Source organism: Doryrhamphus excisus, linkage group LG2, assembly GCF_037039965.1.
Source record: "Doryrhamphus excisus strain RoL-2023G ecotype Guam linkage group LG2, RoL_Dexc_Guam_v1.1, whole genome shotgun sequence".
NCBI classification, from domain to species: domain Eukaryota; kingdom Metazoa; phylum Chordata; class Actinopteri; order Syngnathiformes; family Syngnathidae; genus Doryrhamphus; species Doryrhamphus excisus.
Window position 1 is genome coordinate 22189279 of NC_136358.1, and position 23115 is coordinate 22212393.

General features: G+C 44.4%; 4 protein-coding genes across 5 annotated transcripts; 2 read left to right on the forward strand and 2 right to left on the reverse strand.

Moving 5' to 3' along the window:
• Nucleotides 1–78: 78 nt before the first annotated feature.
• Nucleotides 79–3272, forward strand: atpsckmt (fATP synthase c subunit lysine N-methyltransferase). Its single transcript, XM_058061655.2, has 5 exons — nucleotides 79–227; nucleotides 414–692; nucleotides 1385–1522; nucleotides 1610–1660; nucleotides 1771–3272. The coding sequence occupies exons 1-5, from the start codon at nucleotides 198–200 to the stop codon at nucleotides 1999–2001; spliced, it is 729 nt and encodes a 242-aa protein (XP_057917638.2). The 5' UTR covers nucleotides 79–197; the 3' UTR covers nucleotides 2002–3272.
• Nucleotides 3273–5365: 2093 nt separating this feature from the next.
• ankrd33bb (ankyrin repeat domain 33Bb) lies at nucleotides 5366–10292 on the forward strand. Its single transcript, XM_058061653.2, has 5 exons — nucleotides 5366–6381; nucleotides 7254–7383; nucleotides 8774–8914; nucleotides 9008–9171; nucleotides 9333–10292. The coding sequence occupies exons 1-5, from the start codon at nucleotides 5917–5919 to the stop codon at nucleotides 9975–9977; spliced, it is 1545 nt and encodes a 514-aa protein (XP_057917636.2). The 5' UTR covers nucleotides 5366–5916; the 3' UTR covers nucleotides 9978–10292.
• A 6391-nt stretch (nucleotides 10293–16683) lies between these two features.
• On the reverse strand, nucleotides 16684–19140 carry LOC131109796 (uncharacterized). The gene is made up of 2 exons (XM_058062151.2): nucleotides 18850–19140; nucleotides 16684–17981 (listed from the first exon to the last, which is right to left on the reverse strand). Exons 1-2 carry the CDS (start codon nucleotides 18911–18913, stop codon nucleotides 16861–16863), a joined length of 1185 nt encoding a protein of 394 aa, XP_057918134.2. The 5' UTR covers nucleotides 18914–19140; the 3' UTR covers nucleotides 16684–16860.
• Nucleotides 19141–19699: 559 nt separating this feature from the next.
• Nucleotides 19700–22383, reverse strand: dusp12 (dual specificity phosphatase 12). 2 transcript variants are annotated; one of them, XM_058062156.2, is made up of 7 exons: nucleotides 22101–22383; nucleotides 21897–22010; nucleotides 21693–21811; nucleotides 21526–21613; nucleotides 21369–21457; nucleotides 20657–20736; nucleotides 19700–20348 (listed from the first exon to the last, which is right to left on the reverse strand). In XM_058062156.2, the coding sequence occupies exons 1-7, from the start codon at nucleotides 22361–22363 to the stop codon at nucleotides 20184–20186; spliced, it is 918 nt and encodes a 305-aa protein (XP_057918139.2). In that variant the 5' UTR covers nucleotides 22364–22383; the 3' UTR covers nucleotides 19700–20183. The 2 variants fall into 2 exon arrangements, with proteins under 2 accessions (XP_057918139.2, XP_057918137.2); XM_058062154.2 differs by having other exon boundaries at nucleotides 21369–21460.
• Between the last annotated feature and the right edge of the window lie 732 nt (nucleotides 22384–23115).

Consider the following 23115-nt stretch of genomic DNA (forward strand, 5'->3'; position numbering starts at 1 on the left):
TTACAAGTTGTTTTTCCCCAAATGAGTTCCAGTTGGCAAGGCAGAACTCTCGTTATGCGAGCCAAGCCATCCAGTCGGAATTATTTTAGTGATGCACGCAAAGGACAGTCGTAATCAAGGACTGGAGTGTTCAGGTCAGGTTCGCTTCTGTCAGGAGTGGAACAGAGTTATGTATGGCAGAGAGCTGATAGTCCGTCATGGTAGGGCGCCTAGGAACAATTAATGGGGTAGGTTTTCAATGCTTTCGATGCAATATTTCTGGCTTCACCAACCGAACATGGCGGCCCAGGGCATAATACGGAAGTGGATTCCGAGGCGGTTGTCCTGTTGAATTGACAATACTCATTAGTCAATGGGGCATCGCTCCAGTGTATTTTTAACGAAATTATCCGTCTTTGTGTATTGTTTGGAAGCCCATCATGTCGAAAGATGATCTTTTTATGGAATCGGCGGAACAATGCATCATCAAGGAAAGCAAAAGTAGAAGCCGAATTGGTCTCCTCGTAACGGGGGTGGTAGGAAGCTCCCTTGTGGCTCTCTACGCGGTGGCTACTCCTTTTGTGGCCCCTGCCTTGAGGAAAATCTGCCTTCCGTTTGTCCCTGCGACCACCACACAGGTAGAGAATGTCCTCAACGCCCTGCGAGCCAGATCAGGGAGCCTGGTGGACATTGGGAGTGGCGACGGGAGGATCGTAAGTAGTGTGTTGTTAATCAAATATAACAATGTTACAAAACCCGTATTTGGAAAAAATCTGACACTGGTTACGCGGACTTTTGAAAAAGTCAAAAGAACTAGTTCTTTTTTGTGAACGGAATGAACGACGTCACCGCCCCTAAAATCAGTCCGTTCAATGTTTTTTTGATTGGCTGGAGAGTCAGTTCACTCTTTTGCAGGGCGGGACTATCTGCGTGCTTGTCTGTCTTATCCAATCGTTGCGCCTCGCTCCGTGGGTGGGTGGGGTTAGCTGACTGAAAGACCTAGAGATTTGACCGACACTGTCGGTGACCTCGTTCATTCCGTTCACAAAAAAGAACTAGTTCTTTTGACCCGTTCGTTCATGACCGACACACCACTCGTCATCACGTGTTGTTGCGCTGTTGAGCTGTTGTTGATGCATGGTGGTGAGTGCGCATGATGGTTAGTATGGTGGTTAGTTTGATGGTGAGTGTGCTTGGTGGTTTGTGTGGGGTGAAAAGCAATAGTGGCCCAGTGGTACATAACAAGGGATTGTAATGGGAGACTCCATTTCTTTTACTGACTCCAGCTGTTCCAATCACCAACAGTGTGTTAGATCTGAATGTATCACCATGCCATTCATAGAACGCAATGCCAGTCTTTCACTAGTCACATGTACTCCACTTTGTTATGAACTCGTTTATGTAGGTGATAGCGGCAGCAAGACGTGGATTTCAAGCGTCAGGCTTCGAGTTGAACCCCTGGTTGGTGTGCTATTCCCGCTACAAGGCCTGGAGAGAGGGTGTGCACCTCTCCACCTCCTTTCACATTTCTGACTTATGGAAGGTCAGTTCAGTCCATCACAGGGATGAATGATGACCGTCAGACATTTTACTGCCTATTTTCTAACACCCATGCTTTATTTTGTTGTAGGTCAGCTTTGCTCAGTACGACAATGTTGTCATTTTTGGAGTCCCTCAAATGGTACGTTCCACACTTTGAATAGCAAATATGGGGGGGACTGACTGACAGTCAAATAAAGTAATTAATTTGTCATTGAGCCATGAGACGATGCCATGGGATGATGCTTACAGATGGACCAGTTGGAGCTGAAGCTGGAAAAGGAGTTACCGAGCTGCGCCAAGGTGGTCGCCTGTCGATTCCCCTTCCCCAACTGGGTTCCCGAACGCACAGCAGGGGAGGGTGTAGACACCGTGTGGGTGTATGATGCCCGGTCATTTCAATCGCACGTGCAACTCGGCACCTCGGCCAGGACCACAAGACCAGTCCAGGGTGTACCCCGCCTCTCGCCCGAAGACAGCTGAGATAGGCTCCAGCATACCCGCGACCCTCATGAAGATAAGCGGTAGAAAAAGAATGAATGAAGTAACTACTGCTAACAGGAAAGCGGATTTCCTTTGCAATATCTTATTGTTTAATGTACACACATGAATATCGTGACTATACTTTCTATATACAGTCATGGAAAAAATTATTAGAGCACCCGAAAGATTACTCTGAACGCTCGCTTTCAGATTTTTTCTTTTCAGGTTTTTTCCAACCCCCGTCTCTTTGTGACATCACAATGTGCTGACCGAGAGTGCAAGCAGTAGGCCCCGCCTCCTGCTACACAGCTTTGTTGGCGATATCTATTCTAAATCTACCAAAGTCTTTTTAAACATGGGTAGCCCCGCAAAAAATGTTCAATGACCACATTTCCACTCCTTGTGTCGTGTCAAGATTGTCTACTTTATCACACGAGTCCATCCACGGTGAGTCAGGGGTCTCCAACCAGTAGCTGATGAGCTACAAGTAGCTCCTAACCACTTTTCCTGTAGCTCCCCAAAATCTTTATTCATTTATGATCAACTCCTATATCCACTACATTAGAAAGTGGGGTTCAGAAGTAGTCCAGAAGACCTTGGGAACACTGCGAGTGTGACCAATCACAGCGAAGTGGGAGTGCCTGGAAAAGCTGTGGAAAAACAGCGGAACAGGTGAAGATTGTGGAAGATCTAGAAAGCTTTGTGTGGGTTATTGTGTGTAGCTGCTCTATAGGAGTCCACAACTCAATATAAAGGGCCACAATGAGCATCATAGGTCCCTAGAGAAGCATCCTTAGAGCGCATAGCACCATTGTTCCCCTCCATATTGTGATTCACAGCAAAATAACAATACTACTTTTATGCTGAAAAAGGTCAAAAGAATCCTTTACAAAAAATCCTGGATCCTGCAGAAGATGACCCAGATCACCCCTAAAATGTAATCAGTTTTTGCATGTCCTATTTCCCACAATTCCTGAACATCTCGTCCAGATCCATGCAGAACAGAAGTTCTTTGAACACAAACAGATAAAACATAACGTCTGCGTTGCACTTGGCACAAGTAATAGTGTAGATATATACTGTATAGAGCAGGGGTCAGCAACCCACGGCTCCAGAGCCACATGTGGCTCTTCAGCCTCTTTGTTGTGGCTCCCTTCGTAATGCTCAAGTATTTTTTTAACACCTGAATGGGGAAAAATATGCATCTTTGTTATGAGTTGAAATAAAAATGAGTAAAATGAGTAAAAATCTGACTTTCTGTGAGACCCTGAATGAATCCTGGCTGAGTTCTGACTTGTGATTGGATGAGCTTGAGGAACGCGGTAAACTAACCATGAATCCCCCGCCCACCCTAACGACATTATGTTAACTCTGTTGGTACATGTCATTTGATTCATGAAACCTCAGGAATAGCATTGTTCATCCACCTGTAGACGGTAACCATGGCTGGCAGTGAATGACTTGAATGGCAGTGAATGAATGATCATTGCTTTATAGATCTTTAGTGGTGGATTTTAGCTTTTATATTGCTTTTGATCCTGGATTTGATCCACTTTTAAATCGTTTACCAGACCTCATTCCTCGTGTGATACACTCTTTAGTGGCCTTTTAATATCTTTGACCTTTGAGATGTTTCTAGAGGTGAATGAACTTATTGTCAATAAGAAGCAAGGCAGTGCACTGTAAGGGGAAAAGCTTTGTCCATAGGTCGGGACAGGAAGTAAAGGGTGACTGAGACGAGAGCAAACAGACGCAAGGGAAGATCCGTACTTTGTGGCTGCCTGCAGTCAAGAAATAGTAATATCTATACTACAAGAGCTTAATCACGTGATGAGATATGTGTTATTTGCAACTAGCATGTGAGATACTGAAGCTTGGCAATGGCTGCTGTCTGCTCTGCAAGGGATCCGAGTTGGAGGTAACAGGATGTGCGGCTATTTCCGACCAATCCAATTATCTTTCAGCTAACGGTCTTAACAGTCTGTGTGGCCGAGGAAGGATTAGCACAATATTAACACATGTCAATGAAATCCCTCTAATGACTTATCACTGACATGATCCGGCTTTCTTATCTGATCTGGGATCATACAGAACATTTCTATCAAGCCTGATTTCATGGACCGCCATAGTCAGCTGTCCTTCTCCTAAAGATGGTTGGTCATTTTCTTCTTGCTTGAGGTCTTTCATCTAAAGGGTTCCTCGGTTCCAAATTTTGGTTGTAGAGATCCCTCTGGTGGGATGATGTTGTAGGCAGTGAAAACGATGGCTCGTTTACCTGGCTGGCAACAAGTTCTTGGCATTATTAGTGGCATTATTCCCCAGGAAGGTGACCATCTTCAGGGGAGACACGTCAGGTCATGACCGCCTCCTCCGTTCAAGGTTCAACGTTTGACGTGGATGGCTTCTTCTCTTGCTGTCCTCAAAGGAATGTCCCTCCCAGGCAGATGCTTAGTCTAGCCTGAACAAACTGTGAGAAGATCAGGAATGCATACTGTAGGAATGTCCGATGTCAGGTGTCACCACACTTTGCCTCCTGTCTTTCCGTTTAGGACATTTTCATTTGTATTTGCTTTTGTAATGTTTTACCAAATATAAATATAATATAAATCATACAATCCGATTGGATCTTGTTCTTTCATTGAGATGTCTCTCTCTTGTATTCCATATTGGGCATCTACTGTAAATATAAACAAGAAACATTTGATACAATTATATTTTTACAGTCAAAATTGGCTTTGCGGGCTGCACGGCGATCGAGTGGTTAGTGCGCAGACCTCACAGCCAGGAGACCCGAGTTCAATTCCGCCCTCGGCCATCTCTGTGTGGAGTTCTCCACGTGTATGCGTGGGTTTTCTCCGGGTACTCCGGTACTCCCACATTCCAAAAACATGCTAGGTTAATTGGCCACTCCAAATTGTCCATAGGTATGAATGTGAGTGTGAATGGTTGTTTGTCTATATGTGCCCTGTGATTGGCTGGCCACCAGTCCAGGGTGTACCCCGCCTCTCGCCCGAAGACAGCTGGGATAGGCTCCAGCAACCCCCGCGACCCTCGTGAGGATAAGCGGTAGAAAATGAATTAATTAATTAATTTGTTTTGAGTTTGAGAATTTGTTTGTTTGTTGAGTCCTTTGAAGCCAAAATAACCAAACCCAAAAAAACGGTTTCCATCCCTGTGTGTCACTCCTGTGTTGTTTCCCAGAAATATCCCACTTTTTCTTGGCCGGGGCAAGGAATACAAATGTTGACAGGTATGTAAGTATATCATACCTATATCAGGAGATGAAGAGGCGTGGCTACTCTATCCTGTATGCAAATGAAGTCACATGGCTGTAAAATCCACTTGAAGGTGTAGCATTGGTGTTTGGGTTAGCGTGATCATTTCTTCTATTGCCGCTGATTACATGACTTTAGAAACGAAAGTCTGCTTCCTTTGAAAGAAAATGTCGTCGTGAGGAATGTTGCTGCAAATATGAAGAAGGAGGGCTGGAGCCACATAGTAAATCCGTGGATTAGCGGCCGTGAGTCTCCTCTGGCCTTTCAAAGGCTGAGTCCAAGATTCCTCCATGGGGACTTTGCAATATTCCACCAAGATTATTAGGAGCTCCTTTTTCCAGAAGACGGTGACCTGATGGTGAGCTGACCTGATGGTCTTCATGCCATCTGTCAGCATTTAAGGACCCAAGCGTGGCTGCGGGGACTCTTCATCTTGGCTGATGAGAAATGGGACGTGTCATAGCCAGCGTTTGGAGAGACTTCTGCTTCGGACTCTTGATGGATGATTGGCAGAAGGTGCAGTGACGTCATACTGTGATGACCCTCATCCTCCACAATGGATGTGCTCTAGGTCCTGCTGGAGATGCCCTGGTATCACACCACAGTCCGAAGGCGTTAGTGGGGGGGAGGGAGGGATTAAATGGTGTTCATAACGGAGGAAGAAGCTGGAAAACGAAGAGAGAATGGAGTTGCTGGAAGTGGAGCGGGTGGACCCAAGAAAGAGGTGGGAGATACGCCTATTATGTCCATCAGTGAAATCGACAAGGATGGTGACGATGAGTCCGGTGAGGAACCAGGAGAATATGACCAGGTGGAACCGGATTACACACGGAATTACTGGGAGGATGAGGATGATATCTACCAGGAGTTTGAGGAATTGGACTTTGAGGCCCTGTCGGATAACTTGGACACAAGGAGCATCGCCTCAGACGATTCCTTCTACCCCATCGACAGTTCAGTGGGCTGTGTCAATCATGGCTCCACAAGCCCGGAGCCTATTTCCTTCTTTAAGGCCTGCTGCAAGAACAACGCCATCATTGTCAAGATTATGATCAGGCAAGGAGTGACTGAGGAGGAAGTGAAGGAGACGGACAGGAACAGAAGAGTAAGAGCACTCTGGAGCAAATGTTATCTGGGGCTTTTTGACAAATGGAAAACTAATCGTCATGTGGGGTAAGAGAGGCAGGTTAATCCTCCTGGTAGCAGATGGGATGTGTCCACGGTGGAGTGACATGTCGAGAAGCAGCTTGGCATCCGGCTCAGCTTTTAACAGGCTTGCTAAGTCCTTGACCTCATCCCCTGGGAAACCATACCAGCGTTTCAAAACACAAAGACTTATTCCCATAGAAACTAGGCTTGGGCGATACCAAGTAAAGACAGGACCGGGATTGTAAAGACGCAGCATTGGCTGTCATTCAAATCCAGCATTTCCTATATCTTCATTAGTTTGTGGCAGCCCGCCACAACTGATTTTGGACCGCTACAGAAGGGTTTGGCTGTTTTTTTTTATATTTGGTGCCAAGAGCAATCACAGCTGCCTGTCTTTACAACTCCGTCCAGTAGATGGCGTCGTAACTGCACAGTCAGACTCACTTCAGCATGCTTTAGGATGGCACTCTTCAATGTGAAAGCATTAGCCCACAGTTAGCTTGACAGACAGACACTCATCAAACACAAGGACGTATCTAGTCAAATGAACTAGCATGAATTAGCGACAAACATCATTATGTGTGCAATGATGTGTTCATCACCTAAAGATCAGCACACACTGGTGTGGAGCCCATGAAACAACATGAATGTGTTTGTAAGGGCCCCTGCACGTTATAAGGTGGACCATTACAATCACAGGTGTTCAATGATGTAGCCCCGTCCCAACACGCCCGCCAGTCAAAACGCTGGAATGTCTGGAAGAATTGGAGATTCTGTCACAGTCTCATCTACTTATTGTGAATACTTGATGTCATCTTTGTCTTTCAGTCTGCACTGATCGTAGCTTGTTACCATGGCTACGTGGATGTGGTCATCGCCCTGGCTCAGTGTCCTTACATTGATGTCAACTGGCAGGATAATGAGGGTAACACTGCCCTGATTACTGCAGCACAAGCAGGTAAACAAAGAATCTCAAACTCTGTCAGCTTTATCAGGGCATGACCTGCCCTCATACTCTATGCCTGCTTTACCATAGGGATGAGAAATCCCATACTATATGCCAGCTTTACCATAGGCATGAGAAACCTCATACGCTATGCCAGCTTTATCATAGGCATGAGAAACCTCATACGCTATGCCAGCTTTATCATAGGCATGAGAAACCTCATACTCTATGCCAGCTTTATCATAGGCATGAGAAACCTCAGACTCTATGCTAGCTTTATCATAGGCATGAGAAACCACATACTCTGTCAACTTTATCATTGGCATGAGAAACCTCATACGCTATGCCAGCTTTATCATCGGCATGAGAAACCTCATACTCTATGCCAGCTTTATCATGGGCATGAGAAACCTTATACTCCAGCTCAGCTTTATCATGGGCATGGGGAAACCTCATATTCTATGTCAACGTTATCATAGGCATGAGAAACCTCATACTCTATGCCAGCTTTATCATAGGCATGAGAAACCTCATACTCTATGCTAGCTTTATTATAGACATGATAAACCTCATACTCTATGCTAGCTTTATCATAGGCATGATAAACCACATACTCTGTCAACTTTATCATAGACATGAGAAACCTCATATGCTATGCCAGCTTTATCTTCGGCACGAGAAACCTCATACTCTATGTCAACTTTATCATAGGCTTGAGAAACATCATACTCTAGCTCAGCTTTACCATAGGCATGAGAAACCTCATACTCTATGTCAGCTTTATCATAGGCATGAGAAACCTCATGCTCTATGTCAACTTTACCAAAAGCATGAGAAACCTCATACTCTAGCTCAGCTTTCCCATAGGCATGAGAAACCTCATACTCTACTTCAGCTTTATCATAGACATGAGAAACCTCATACTCTAAGTCAACTTTACCATAGGCATGAGAAACCTCATGCTCTATGTCAACTTTACCATAGGAATGAGAAACCTCATACTCTACTCTAGCTCAGCTTTACCATAGGCATGAGAAACCTCATACTCTATGTCAGCTTTATCGTAGGCATGATAAACCTCATACTCTATGCCAACTTTACCATAGGCATGAGAAACATCATACTCTATCCCAGCTTTATCATAGGCATGAGAAACATCATGCTCTATCCCAGCTTTATCATAGGCATGAGAAACCTCATACTCTATGCCAACTTTACCATAGACATGAGAAACATCATGCTCTATCCCAGCTTTATCATAGGCATGAGAAACCTCATACTCTATGTCAACTTTACCAGCATGCAAATCCCCCACGTCAAGTTGTGGACCATCACATATAAAAACAGATCAAAGGAAGTAGATAATGAATGGACGTCACAGGACTCACCTGGTGTTGTGCAGGTCACCTGATCATCTCCTACTACCTGCTGAACTACTTTCCCGGTCTGGATATGGAGAGGCGGAACTGTCACGGCTTCACAGCTTTGATGAAGGCTGCAATGCAGGGTCGGGCCGACTGCTGTAGGATGCTCATTATGACTGGTAATCTCCAAAACTCCACACCAAAAGGGAGCTAAAAACCAAAGCACCATGCGGGTTTGTGTAATCCACGCTTTACCAACCTTATATTTCCAGGAGGAGACGTCCAAGCCCGGGACAGCGGCCGCATGATGACGCCCAGAGAGTGGGCTCTCTTCACAGGCCGCTATGAGACGGCATACCTGATGTATCAGCTCATGCTAAAGCCATGTGCTGAACAGTTCTGTGACTCCTTCAACCTGGAGTGGCCGATGCTGGAGGTGGCTTTTACGTTCTATTCAATCAAACAATCATAAATACTCATTGTGTGACGGACAAAACCATTTTGGATGTATTACAATTCATTCCAAAGTAGCATTCAAGTGAAATAGGCTGTGGATGAAAAGTTGACATTTTTCTGGTCTTTGTTTTTCTTGTGCAGGATTTGGTTGCCCAGGCTCAAGAGCCAAAGACCTGTTGGAAGCGTTTCATCAACCTTCTGTCCTGTTGGCCTTACAGGTTTTACCTTAGCAACAAGGTAGACCCTGTGGATGACGGCGTTCTAGATCACATGGTCAGAATCACCACCGCCCTCAACGGCCCTTTTATTGCCACAGCCTGTCGGACAGTGTGCCCGGGAAGCCCTCCGTGCATTGGGAAGCGGCGTCATGCGGTGCAGGAAATTCTCCGGAGACAACGCTTGGCAGAGCTGAAGCACCTCGGCCCAGACAGACTGAACCACTACAAGACATTTTTCCAGAATTCACGCGTCCTCCTCATCCCCAAGGCGAGGGATCGCAGGGCCAGCCTCCAACCTCAGCTCCTGACCGACATGGCTGCGGCTTCCACGGTGGCCATGAGGCGGGCCAGTCTGCTGCCGCTTCATTTGTTGAGGAGAAGCAGCGTGCGACCGGGCATCGTCATTCCCAAGGTCAGGCTCTGCAAGGCCCCGGCTCCTTCGTTCATACCGGAAAATCTCAAACAGACACAGAACTATCATCACCTTCAAATCCCAAAGTGGGACTACAAGATGAAGAGGATAGAGAGAAGGAAGGAGGAGAGACAAAGAATGACAAGGAGAAGATGACCACTCTGGTTAGCCTGCGTGCTAACCACTTGTCCGCCGTGCAGCCTATTTTTGGAATATTTCACCTGTAATCATATTGGAAAAATTCAATATAACAACTCCTGGAAAAAGGTCAGTTGTTGTGTGGTGATTCCCGGGTACAGCCCAGCTCGTGGAGACCCAAAGATAGGAAAAAGAGAATTCTTCGGGGTTGTACTAATAAAAACTAAAGGAATATCCAAAAACGTTATTGTCTTCCCTATGGCAGAGTTTATAGATCAGGGGTCTCAAACTCAATTTACCTGGGGGCCACTGGAGCTAGGGTCTGGGCAAGGCTGGGCCAGGTTTTCAAAAAAAAAAAACAACAACGTATTTATTAAAAACAGAAAAATATACAAACTTATTCAGTGCTTTGGTTCCCGATTTTCGACAATAAAAGCTCTGATAAAACATTCCACTGTTCTCAAATATCTTAATTTTTATTTTTCTGCACAAAATAAGATGAAAAATAAATAAACAAATCAAGAATAAAGAAAATCAATCAATCAGTAATAAAGAAATTCAAATAATAAATAATAAAAAAAATAATAAAAAAAAGAGCTGGCGACCTAAACGGTAGCCTTCAAGTTATTTCCTTTAAACTTAAATAGCCAAAAACGTACCACTTCCACACGGATAAGGAGGATAACTATTAACAGTTATTTAACCTTTAACATGAACATTAATCACGTAATATTTTTTTCTGGGTACATGATACCATACAGCATCCATATCAAACTTGCGCGGGCCACACTAACATTAAACTTTCATATCAAGGCGGGGGCCTCAAACTAGTGTCCTGCGGGCCACATTTGGCCCACGGGCCGCGTGTTTGAGACCCCTGGTATAGATGTTGGGGAATTTATTACACTTATTAAACAATCAATCATACCGCATTTGCTCAGTAGGCTGCAGTCTCCTGACGACCTTTTACGCCTCGGTGACCTCTGCCATCTTCTATGGTGTGGTCTGCTGGGAGAGCAGCATCACAGCAGCTGACAGGAAGAGGCTGGACAAGCTGAACATGAAGGCCAGCTCCGTCCTGGTGTGTCGTCTGGAACAGGTGGAGGCGGTGGGCAAGAGGAGGATGACAGGCAAGCTGTATTGTTTTTCATCGCCTCACACATCCCTTTCTTTGTTTGTGTTAACACTGTTTTGTAGAATAGCTTTTTTTATGTTCATATCATTCTATTTGTACTGTTTTGTACAATTCCAGTGTGCAATTAAATTTAAAAAAACATTTGGGGAAATGTAAAAGGTCTAGCCATTCCTATCCGGGGGGTGACGGTGTTGCAGTAGAATAGTTTGCATCCGCCGTTAAACGACAAAGAAGAAGAAGAAGACGGAAAAAGAAGAAGAAGACGAAGGTGACGTACAACTGGTTGGAGAATTGATGTGCAAACGACACCACCTGCTGGCCTTGGATACAATTACAGGCGGCTGTATCTTCACGTGTGATGCGTTTAATGCCGATCTGTTTGGGCTCTTGGAAATGATTATGTACTACAATAAATTATATAACCAAATGATTCACATACAAAGTGTAAGATAAAATATACAGTATATATTAATACTGAATGTTGAAAGTGCTTGTGTAACTAGGAAGATGTATGAAGATGGATGCTTGTGTAACTTGGACAGAACACGGGAGATTTCATTGATTTTTTATTCAATAATAATTTTTTCTTAACAATTTTTGGTTTGAGGCGATTCCTCTTTTTTGATACAGCTCCACTATGCTTTAGGGTTGTGTATCTTTGACAACCATGTCAACAAGGGCCTCATCCAACTCTTTTCTTGTGGCTGATAAAAACGCGGCATAGTTCATTTGCACAATGAACATAAGTTAACTCGGAAAATTTGTGTTAGTAATACTGTAATATATTAATAGTATAATGTAGTGTAATGGGGTGATTTTGGTGACTCAGCTCCGGCTATAGTTGAAAAGTCCGACGGCCAGCACTCCCTCAAACATATCATGGGCAGCCACGGTGCGCAGCTGCTCTAATCAGGCGGTCTATTTAAATAGAACCTTGCTTCCTTTTTATCAGCGCGTCACCTGCAGTGGAGGAGTGCCGATCGCTCCTGACGAGGTAATTTTAAGGTAATTTTCCTTTTTCTTTTGTTATATCCAGTTTGCAGTGGTTAACGTATTTATAATTTTGTGTTTCAGTAAGCCACTGCTGTCTTGTTATGCTTTGTTTTGTAGAATAAAAATCCCACGTATTGCCAACTCCTACCCCCTGGTCTTTTGTATTGGTTAGCCAGATGTTCCTGTACACTATGTCATAGGTCACCCTCTGTGGGACTAGCAGACCGGTGGGCTTTTAGCCCCGCCCTCGCTGGCCGCCCCGTTACAGTAGTAACTCCCCCCAATGAATCAAGCCTCTGTACCCACTCGATGACTCGAAAGACTCTTTGACGCTCCGTCACCTCTTGTAACGTCCTATCCTTAAGAAACGTCTGCTAACGTCAATAGCGGACGTTAGCAGCACACAGCGATGCAAAGATCGTGTGTGAAGAAAAAGATGGCAGAGAACGAGGAGGAACTGTGTCGACCAAAAGAAAAGGATGCTCTTTTCAACAATTGTGTACAATAATCAGGTTCTTTCACTGATGATTGCCAATATTCCTAAAGAGAGTATGATGCACTGCTGTTTTGACATTGTTGCTAACGAAAAGACACATTGCTGCTGTTAGCTTAAATGTTGATCAACATGTTTACTTTCATCAAGCCAATATAATCATCTAATCATCTCCAAAACGATACTCGCGAACCAAAGCACTGAAAAAGTGGAGGGTATAGCAGAAGCAAAAGCTATTTTTGTTTGTTTTTACATGATTTATACTGAGGCGGCTTTTTTTTGTTTTTGGACATGAGGTATAGTGAGGCAACTTTCTTTGTTTCGGATGTGATCTATGGTAAGGCATGTTTTTGGGACATGATGTATACTAAAGCATGTATTTGGACATGATGTATAGTCAGGCAATTTTTGGCATTTTGCCAGTTGACTAGCTCAACTGGTAGCGCCACAGTTTCATGGTACAGGGAATGAAGGTTTAATACATGGTGGGGCAGACTGTTTATGTTGTTGTTATGGTTTGATACCCTGCATGGCAGACTGTAATTTTTGCTCATTTTAACATTCTTCCAGGGCCAGCTACTCATCATAGTCATCACCTCGATTATAACATGATGGTCCTTGCCAGATGGTTAGCTCTACTGGAAGCACTACAGATTCATGGTGCAGGGGATCGAGGTTCAATACCTGTTGAGGCTCAGTGGAGGTGTTGCTTGTTTTAACATATCTCCGGGTCCAGCACCTATCGTAGTCATCACCTCCGTTATAACATCACGGTGTTTGTGAGCTGCTTAGCTCAAGTGGTAGCACCGCAGATATATGGTTCAAATCCCGGCCAGGTTTGAATGTGGGTTTAAGAAAGAAAAATCTTGATGTAATTTTTTTTTTTTTTAAACAGCGGCTGCCTTATCTATCGTCAGCCCCTTTTTTCACCACCACCCCCTCCGCGGCCTACTTCTACTTTTTTGTTGACCTTTTCCAACAGGACACATCTCTGAGGCACATTCTTTCCCTAGCACTGTCATGATGAGGGCGGAGTCTTTCGTCGTCGTCTCCTCCTCTGTGGCATAAAGTCATCTAGGCATCCTCCAGGTCTACCTTGGCCCTACTAGCAAGTGCTTCATCGTCAACTGGGAAGGCAACGGCCTATTATTTGTAAGCAACCTTGACCGGGATTTGAATCCTGGCCCCCTGCACCATGAACCTGCGGTGCAACCAGTGGAGTTGGCCAGCAGGCAAACATTCACGATGTTATAACGAAGATGATGACTATGATAGGTGCTGGACCTGGAGAAATAGAAAAAGGACCAACAACTACTGTCGTCCTGACCGGAAATTAAACACTGATTCCCTGCACCATGAATCTGCGGTGCTACCAGTTGAACTAACCATCTGGCAAGAAAGCATGATGTTATAACAGAGGTGATGATTGCGGTACGTACTGGACATGGAGAAATAGCAAAATGATCAACAACCATACTTGCCCACACCAGATATTGAACCCAGATTCCCTGCTCACCATCTGGCAAACATCCATGATGTTATAACTGAGGTGATGATTATGATACCCTCTGGAGGCGCACAGAGCTCGGCTGGTTCCAACGCTTCTTACCGGAGTTCCGCTTGGTTGACGCAGCTTCCAGCGGCACTTCAGGCTCAGTTTGAGGACCTGCTAGCTCGGGTTAGTGCCAGGAAGATATTTGTGTGGAATATTTTATCAGAGCTTTTCTTGTGGAAAACCGGAACCAAAGCACTGAAAAAGTGGAGGGTATAGCAGAAGCAAAAGCATTGAAGACACTTTTTTAAATTCTATTTTTAATAAATGCGTTTTTTTTTAAACCTGATGCATCCCAGCCTCACCCAGAGCCTAGCTCCAGTGGCCCCCGGGTAAATTGAGTTTGAGACCCCTGGCATGATGTTGAACATCTTTCCATCGGTTGTTCAGCTAGACACGGGAGAATATCACGGTGATCTAGTCTATGTCCTGCAGACATCGGTGAAGGACATTTTCCTCCTGAGCAGCAGGAAGGGAGCTCCAAGGTGGAGCCACAGCCCTCATGCATAAAAGAAGAAGACGAGGAGACAAAGACCGCTTCCATTAAAGAGGAAGAGTACCACAGCATCGGTCAGGACTCAGTGATGGGTGTCCATGTAAAGATGACAGAAGCTGATGGAGACCACTGGAGGATCACCAGCGGGTGGCCTTGTAGCTCTGCTATCAGATTGTGACGACGCAATCACAAAGCGTTTGCCAGCGAGGCGAGCCTGACGGTGCATACCAAGATCCACATAGGGGAGACACCATTCATGTGCTCATTCTGCGGCGAAAGTTTCACAGTACACACGCGCACACACAAGTCCACAAGGGGGAGAAACCATATGCCTGTTCAGTGTGGTACAGCTTTTGCACAAACAGATGAGTTGAAAGTACACACGACACACTGGGGAGAAACCTTTTACCTGTGCAGTGTGTGGTCTCGGTCTTGCCTGGACAAATGAGTTGAAAATACACATGAGAAAACACACTGGGGAAAAACCTTTCGGCTGTTCCGTGTGTGGTATGAATTTTGTAGGAACATACACTGGAGAAAAACCTTATAGCTGCTCAGTGTGTGCTTTAAGTTTTGTACAATTTTTGAAAAGACACTTGACGAAACACATTGGAGAGAAACCTTTTCCATGCACTAAACAGTTGCTTTGTCTGTTTGACAAGCCTCGCTGAGTGTTGTGTCCCAAGCTAACATGGGCTGTCTTTGTTTGAGGCCCAAACGCTGTGTGCCTCCCAAACACAAGGGGGTGGTCCATGAATGCAACACCCTTGAATGCACCATCTTTATGTGCTTTGGGATCCAACAGTAAAACTTAAGCATCACTTTGTCCGGGGATGAACGTGCTGTTATATAAGTTATAATAACACATATTTATTTTCTTCATGATTCCAATTTGTCCAATATGTGTTCCTATCCATGCTTTTCTCTATCTAGCGTCCTGGTGGTAGAAGATCCATCTGGATGATCCTTCCATCCTTGGAGACTGAAGGCTACTGCTATTCCAGTGTGTTGGTAACCCATGCAAATGTTCAATTCATGTTCAATTCAGGTGTAATCAAATGTGATTGGTAATTGCGCCTTCAGGCTACTAGAGGTCCTAGTTTCCCCACGTTATGTTAAAGTGGACCGATGATGCTCAATGTGAGGGGTTGTGGACACCTTAACCCACGTAGAAAGCTTTCTAGTGTGTCCGGGATCGGTAATTGAAAGTTTTTATAGAGAAGACAACGCACAATAGAGCCAATACCAGATCGTTAACCAAGGATGACTGGAACATAAGACTACATTTGGTCAAATGGTTGTTTATGGTGTTTGCCTTAGGATGAAAGATAAAATTATTATTGCAGCTAATTCTGGCACATTTACTGTGATGCTTGTGCTCGTGTATTAATTTATATGTACTGTCCTAATTAGATAAACTAACAATGTTTGCTGCTGTCTGTCACCAACATCATAAGAAAACAATGCGCCATCCTACAAACATATTCTTCCTCATCATCAAATATAAAGTTGGTGGGCGTAAGAATGAAACAAAAGTGCTCTGTGGAACAAAAATTGTGGAGACGTCTTGACGACGGCGTCCAGGATTTGATTTTGCCGCTTTTGCTCTTTTGTTCAAGAAAGTTCCTCCTCGAATTGTGCCATCGTATTTTCTAAATGTCCAATTATTTGTCCACGCTCTCTGTATTTCTACCTTGAACACAATGACAAGACTTTACACTCACACTTGATCGAGCGGACGTTTCTTTGCGGGTAAGCTAGCAAGCTAAGCTTGCAAGCTAATGAATGTACGTTTCCAATGTTTGGCGCCCTCTAGGTGGCTGGAGGAAGCAATTACAGACAGTGCTTTTCAATGACACCGTGATCTGAATAAAGCTGGACAAACGGTTTTGGGAGGAATACATAAAGTAAACAATATAAAACAATGTAACAATATCAATAACCAGATAACAGGCCTGCTAACAGTTGCGAACGCCTGCTCCCAATCTCCCCCCCAAAATCCCTTTGTTGATTGCTAGCATTTCTTGTCCAGTCTGCCAAAAAGGACAAAAGACTAGTCAATTATATGAATTTATTCACAGCGTTCATATCGTTGTACAAAAAAACTTAACCCAACTGAAAACACCAGAGGTTTCACTATAGTTCATATAGCATCCACCAGCTTCAACCATGCATTAAACCATCCATGCTGGAGCCCACTCCAGACAAGCTGCAGGGGGCTGCAGGCACCTCTTATTGGGGCAGTCCCAGTATTTCACTGTATGTGAATGTACCGCCAGAGCAGGTCAAAGGTTTCTCTTCAGTGTGTGTCCTCAAGTGTTTTTTTAAATATTCATTCCGTAAAAAACTTAAAGCGCACACCGAGCAGGTAAAAGGTTTCTCTCCAGTGTGGATCCTGCTATGCGTTTTCAAATGTGCATTTTGGGAAAATCTTTTAGCACACACTGAACAGCTGAAAGGTTTCTCCCCAGTGTGTCTTCTCATATGTATTTTCAACTCATCTTTACGTGCGACACCCATCCCACACACTGAACAGGTAAAAGGTTTCTCTCCAGTGTGGATTCTTGTGTGTTGTTTCAAATGTACATTTTGTGAAAATCTTTTACCACACACTGAACAGCTGAACGGTTTCTCTCCGGTGTGTCTTCTCATGTGGATTTTCAACTCATTGTTTCGTGCCAAACTTATTCCACACACAGAGCAGGTAAAAGGTTTTTCTCCAGTGTGGATTCTCATGTGAACTTTCAACTCGTCTGTTCTTGCAAAACGTATAGCACACATTGAACAGGGAAAAGGTTTCTCTCCGGTGTGGATTCTTGTGTGTACTGTCAAACTTCCTTTCCGAGAGAATCTTTTACCGCAAACTGAGCACATGAATGGTTTCTCTCCGGTGTGGGTCTTCATGTGTACGATCAGATTGGACTTGCTGCTCAGTCGTTTGCCGCATTGGGAGCACTTCCAGCGAGTGTTGGCGCCATCGGCTTTCACGTCCTCGTCATCGGTGTCAGGGGAGGGTGACGTCACGTCATCGCTATCTGATAGCGGAGCTAAGAGGCCGTCCGCTAGTGAGCCTTCTCGAGACGGCACTTCTCTCTTGTCCTCACTTTCACCTTTGTCTTCATCATCTTCACTCTTCACTGGGCCCTCCCCCTGACTGACGCTGTCTTCCTCCTCTTCCTCTTTAATGTAGGGGGGCTGTGGATCCTCCTCTTCCTCTTTAATGTGGGGGGGCTGTGGATCCTCCTCTTCTTTAATGTGGGCAGGCTGTGGGTCCTCTTCTTCTTTAATATGGGGGGGCTGTGTCTCCACCGTGGAGCTCCAATCCTTCTGCCCAAGATGTCCTTGGCTGACATCTGCAGGACACAGGAAGTAAGCAGATAATGAGGGTTGCATTTGGAAGTGAGCCACGCGAGTAGGAGACCCGAGTTCAATCCCACCCTGACCATCTCTGTGTGGCGTTTGCATGTTCTCACCTCACATGCGTGGGTTTTCTCCCCCACTCCAAAAACATGTTAGGTGGCGACTCTTACATGCATTTGAAGAATTTATTTAGTTTGTTTATCTGGGACATCTAACGGTTTTTAGTTTCTTTGAGTATCCTTATTGTATTGTATTCAGTATTCATGTTGACACTGCCCGTTTAAATAAACATTTGTGTGATTTATATTATTTGTAAATTCTCTGTAATTTAGCAGGAAAATTGTTAGTGTAATTTTACAGTAGTAAGTTGTTCATTGAGAACTGTAAAATAACAGTTTATTATATTATCATGTTTATACACTCTCTACAGCACAGTACTGTAATACTTTTACAATAATATACTGTTGTTGTCGATCACAGTAGCACACCGTAAAATAACAGTTTGAAGCTGGCGATTCTAGCTGCCAGTCCTGTACTGTAATTTAACAGGAACATTTGTTGCAGTGTACCCAAACTTCTTTCCTTTAAAAGAGGCCAAGCAATCAATTTTAAGCAACTACAAAGATGGAGAGAAAAAGTGCTGGTAGAGAAAATAGTAAAACAGCTATTCATCCAAATTGTCCATAGGTATGAATGTGAGTGTGAATGGTTGTTTGTCTATATGTGCCCTGTGATTGGCTGGCCACCAGTCCGGGGTGTACCCCGCCTCTCACCCGAAGACATCTGGGATAGGCTCCAGCACCCCCGCGACCCTGGTGAGGATAAGCGGTATAGAAAACGGATGGTGAGAATGACACAAACCTGCTGCATGTATCCCAAAAACAGCGTCCACTTGAGCTTGTCGCTCCTCCTTGTACTCCGCCATCGATGGAACTCTACAAATATTTCAACTTATTTCAACATACTTTTCACTCACACTTGATCTATTGGCGACGTGCTAACTCCAGCGTCTCTTTGTTAGCAGCTAGCGAGCTAAGCTAGCCCGAGGAAGATATTTACTCTATTCCACGGCATATTGTTGAACGAATGGATGAAGAACACACAACACGAACGCCACACGTCTTTCCCCTCAAACGCCATCTTGCTTTTTTCCCCCTCTTCCTGTTTTGTTCGAGGGCGCTGCCATGCGTGACGTCTCAATGCTGCCCTCTATCGATGACTGTTGGCTATAGCACACGGAGGAGTCCCCGGTAGTTAGCAGTATGAAGATATGATCGGTGTTGCGTATAGTTGTCATGACCTACTTCAAAGTTCAGTTCATAAAGTATAAATATGATTCCTTCACCATTTCAATTTTGAAGCACTTCAAAGTTGACTTAATTTAGATTTTTGGGGGGGTGAAAAGCCTGACTTGTTTTGTAAAGAAAAGGATGCCATCCATCAGCAGCTAAAGTGATTCCAATATGGAATTGTACAACAATATTAAATATGAAATGCTTTTTTTAATTCATGCTTTTTACAAATAGAATCAATCAGTCAACACGGAGCTACCCACCAGGCACTGCTACGTGTGGGATATGTATGCAGTATCTCTAGTATTTCCACGTAAATTTATACAGCTGTACTCCACATCTAAATCCATACACAGCTACAGTATCTATCATCTATCTAGACATCCCATCATTTAATTACACGCCATTTTGTTATCAAACTCCAACAAAGCTACTGAAACATCTCAAGGATGATCTGTGGAAACAAAATGCACTTCAGCTCAATTTGGAACTTTCACAGCAAGGGCTATGAATACTTATGTAAATATTGATTATTCATTTTTATTTGTAATAAATTTACAACAATAAAAAAACTTTTTTCACATTGTGTGTAGAATTTCGGAGATAAATATAAATTTTATCCATTTTGGAATAAGGCCATAAATGAAATAAAATAACAAAGAAGTGAATAAACAAATGACATAAACAAATGTGGAAACAATGAAGCGCTGGGAATAGTTTCCGAATGCACTGTACACTAATACTGTAATACTGTATACAAATACTTCAACTGAAGGGTGTGCATTTGGACGATGGATTGTGGTGAAATTGGAGTTATTAGCATTTTGGAGATATTTGAGTGATTATTTCAGCACGGAAGCATTCCCTGGAAGAGTTGTTTGAAGGTAGCCCACATCCACACCACTAGGATTCTTTTTCTTTCTTTCCAAATGGATACTGACGAGCCGGTATCTCGTCCACTCTGTTCCGGTGCAGCTGAAAGGACGGCGTGACCCAGCGGCCACATGAACACTGATCTCCACACCAGCGGAACGAGCCCAGCTTGTATCCACATTTAGGACATAGCAGCTAGAGGGAACAGCAGAGAGAACTTCAAGGGGAACTCCAACAGCAATGCTCAGCAACATCTCAAATGGAATGGAGCACTAGCTATGCAGGTGGTGAGATCCTGACCTGGGACCAAAAAAAAAAAAAAACACCCCGCCCACCGGGTCGTCGCTCAGCATCCCACCTCAGAGGCCCATGACACCTCCAGGGCGCTCATGGCCAAAACCTGGCGTCCTGATCTTATTGCCTGTCCATGAATGCCAAGCTGTGAGAAGCCACAAAGGCTCTGCATCCTACTAGTAGCTGCATGTGTGTGTGTGTGTGTGTACCTGTCCATCCATCACACCAAGTAGTGCTTGTTCCATCCACTGCACTGGTTGAATAAAGTATGAAGTACATTGGACTCCTCCTGTACAAAGATCAGAGAGTATTTCAATCATGGCAGCTTTATGCTGACCGCGCTTCATGAACCTGTCCAGCACCCGAGCACAAGAGAAGAAACAAACCACTAAGCAGAGTGCCACAGCATTGAATTGTGTACTCCTATAGAGCAGCCACACACAATAACCCACACTTCCACAATCTGCACCTATTCCAGCTGTATTTTCTTAGACTTGTGCTTCCCGCTTGCCTCGTCAACAGGGAAGCCGAGGGCGTATCTGGCCTCCAGCCATGCCCATATAAGGAAGTCCGGCCATCTGTGACATCACAGACCTCCAGTTTTACCACGCCTTCTGAAAGCGAGCATTCATAGCCATCCCTAACTTCTTTCAGGGCTCACTTCCAAATGTGCAAACCTCATTATCTGAAACTTTGGCATGTTTTAACCCCAGAATGCAACATTCTAACTACATTTATAGGTCAGAAAAGTGGGAAAAGTATCATAGGTCCGCTTTAAAACTTCCTGTTCAAATGCAAAACAACCATATGATATAGCTTCAAAATATGTGATCATGCATGAATAAGGCTAAGCTAGGTTTGAAATGAGCCGGAAATACCTTTTGGAACAAGTACTGTAAGGGGCAATGGGGGTCTTCTTACCAGTCAGGTTGCTGGACTTCTTGTGGGCAAAGGCTGATGCGCCTTCTCCCACTTGGTGACTGAGAAGACTGGAGCCGCGGAACAGAGTTCTTCTGCACACGACAGGTGAGATGAAGACAAAAGGGAAGGCTTGAGATTGTGACGCTGGCTTTTTTACCTGCACTTCCTGCATCGATAGGAGGATTCAGATGAGCTGGAGAGAGCAGGGTCAGCTGCAAACATCTCCTTGGGGACATGCTGCAGCTCTGCGTGTTCACACAAAGGAGAAGCTGAGAAGAAGAAAAAACTCGTCCTAAGGGTACTTGTGTGTGTGAATGTGCTGACCGGGGTATTTCTCAGTCATTTTGGTCAGTCTGTATTGTTTGTAAAAAGGACTAGAGGTGTCCACTTCACAATGCATGGCCTCGTACAGACACAGCTGCTCCTCAAAACCGCTGTTGACCCTGAAACACAGTAGCACGGCCGCCATCAGATAGCTTGCCCTGTATAAGTGGCCACACACACACACACACACACACACACGCTTACTGCACATCCTGCTTGACGCTTTTCAGTCTTTGAAAGGCCTCCACAAAGCCCAGCTGGTATCTCTTCATCAGGTAAGCAGTCACAATGGTGGCACTGCGACTACGTCCAGCATGACTGAAAGAAACACAGCACGTCTCAAGTACAATCATTTCAAAACCCTAGAATTGCGTTCTCGCTCGTCTACTTGCTTCCTTTAAACCTTACCAGTGGACCAGCGCGGCGCCGCCTCCATCCACTGCCTCCTGAATAAACAGGAAGCAGGAGTCCATGTGGCTCAGGAGGTCAGAGGCCGCCTCATCCAGCACATTGATCCATTTACTGCAATAGCCACAACCCTCAGGTAGAAGAGCTCCAGGATCCACAGAGTCCACGGACAGGATGTGAGTCACGGACGCATCCGCCAACGCCGCCTTGTCATTAAGGTCGGCCGCCGTTCCGATGAACAGACCAGGATCCGCCAGTAGCATGACCTCCAACAAAGATGGACCTGCTTGGACATATGAAGACACAGTCATTGATTAAAACACATCAGCTACCAACTCAATGCACGCACTTCCATATTAACACTGGCCATTTTCACTGCTATGTGACAAGCAAATATGGAGGTGGGCCGAGCAAATTATCACAAGTGCTCGGATGTCCCTTAGTGTGGAATGATACAGACGCAATTTAAATTACAGCCTTGTTGTATACAACATTTTATTTATCCCCGAGAGGCAATTTAAAGGACACCGAGAGCAGCATATGGAATAAAAATGTAAGAAGCAGACAAGGATAAGTAAAAGAGCAGACACTACTGAACACACACATACCTAACGAATAAATAGTAATTAAATATATATTTTTTAAAGTATAACAAGCTAAATAGAGGTTGTGCGGAATCTGGATAGGGAAGGGTCCAAGTGATAAATGGTTAAATAAAATGAAATAGCCAGATTCACTAAAATGAATGTGGACAGCATAGTTATTTAGTAATATATTTGGCGTGTTAGCAACTTAACGTAATTACAAAATGAAGGTGCATTAAAGAGCAAGGAAAGGGAAATGAGCAACCGAAACAACTCACCTTGTAAGAAAGTACGTAACAAAATTATCTGTTTAAACTACAATATCATTGAGCGAACGCTCGTGTTGTTAAAATCCTTGCGCTCGTCTTTAATATAAGTCCGGGTAGACATGGCCGGCATGTAAACATGGTTCCGACTACAAATGTTCCTTC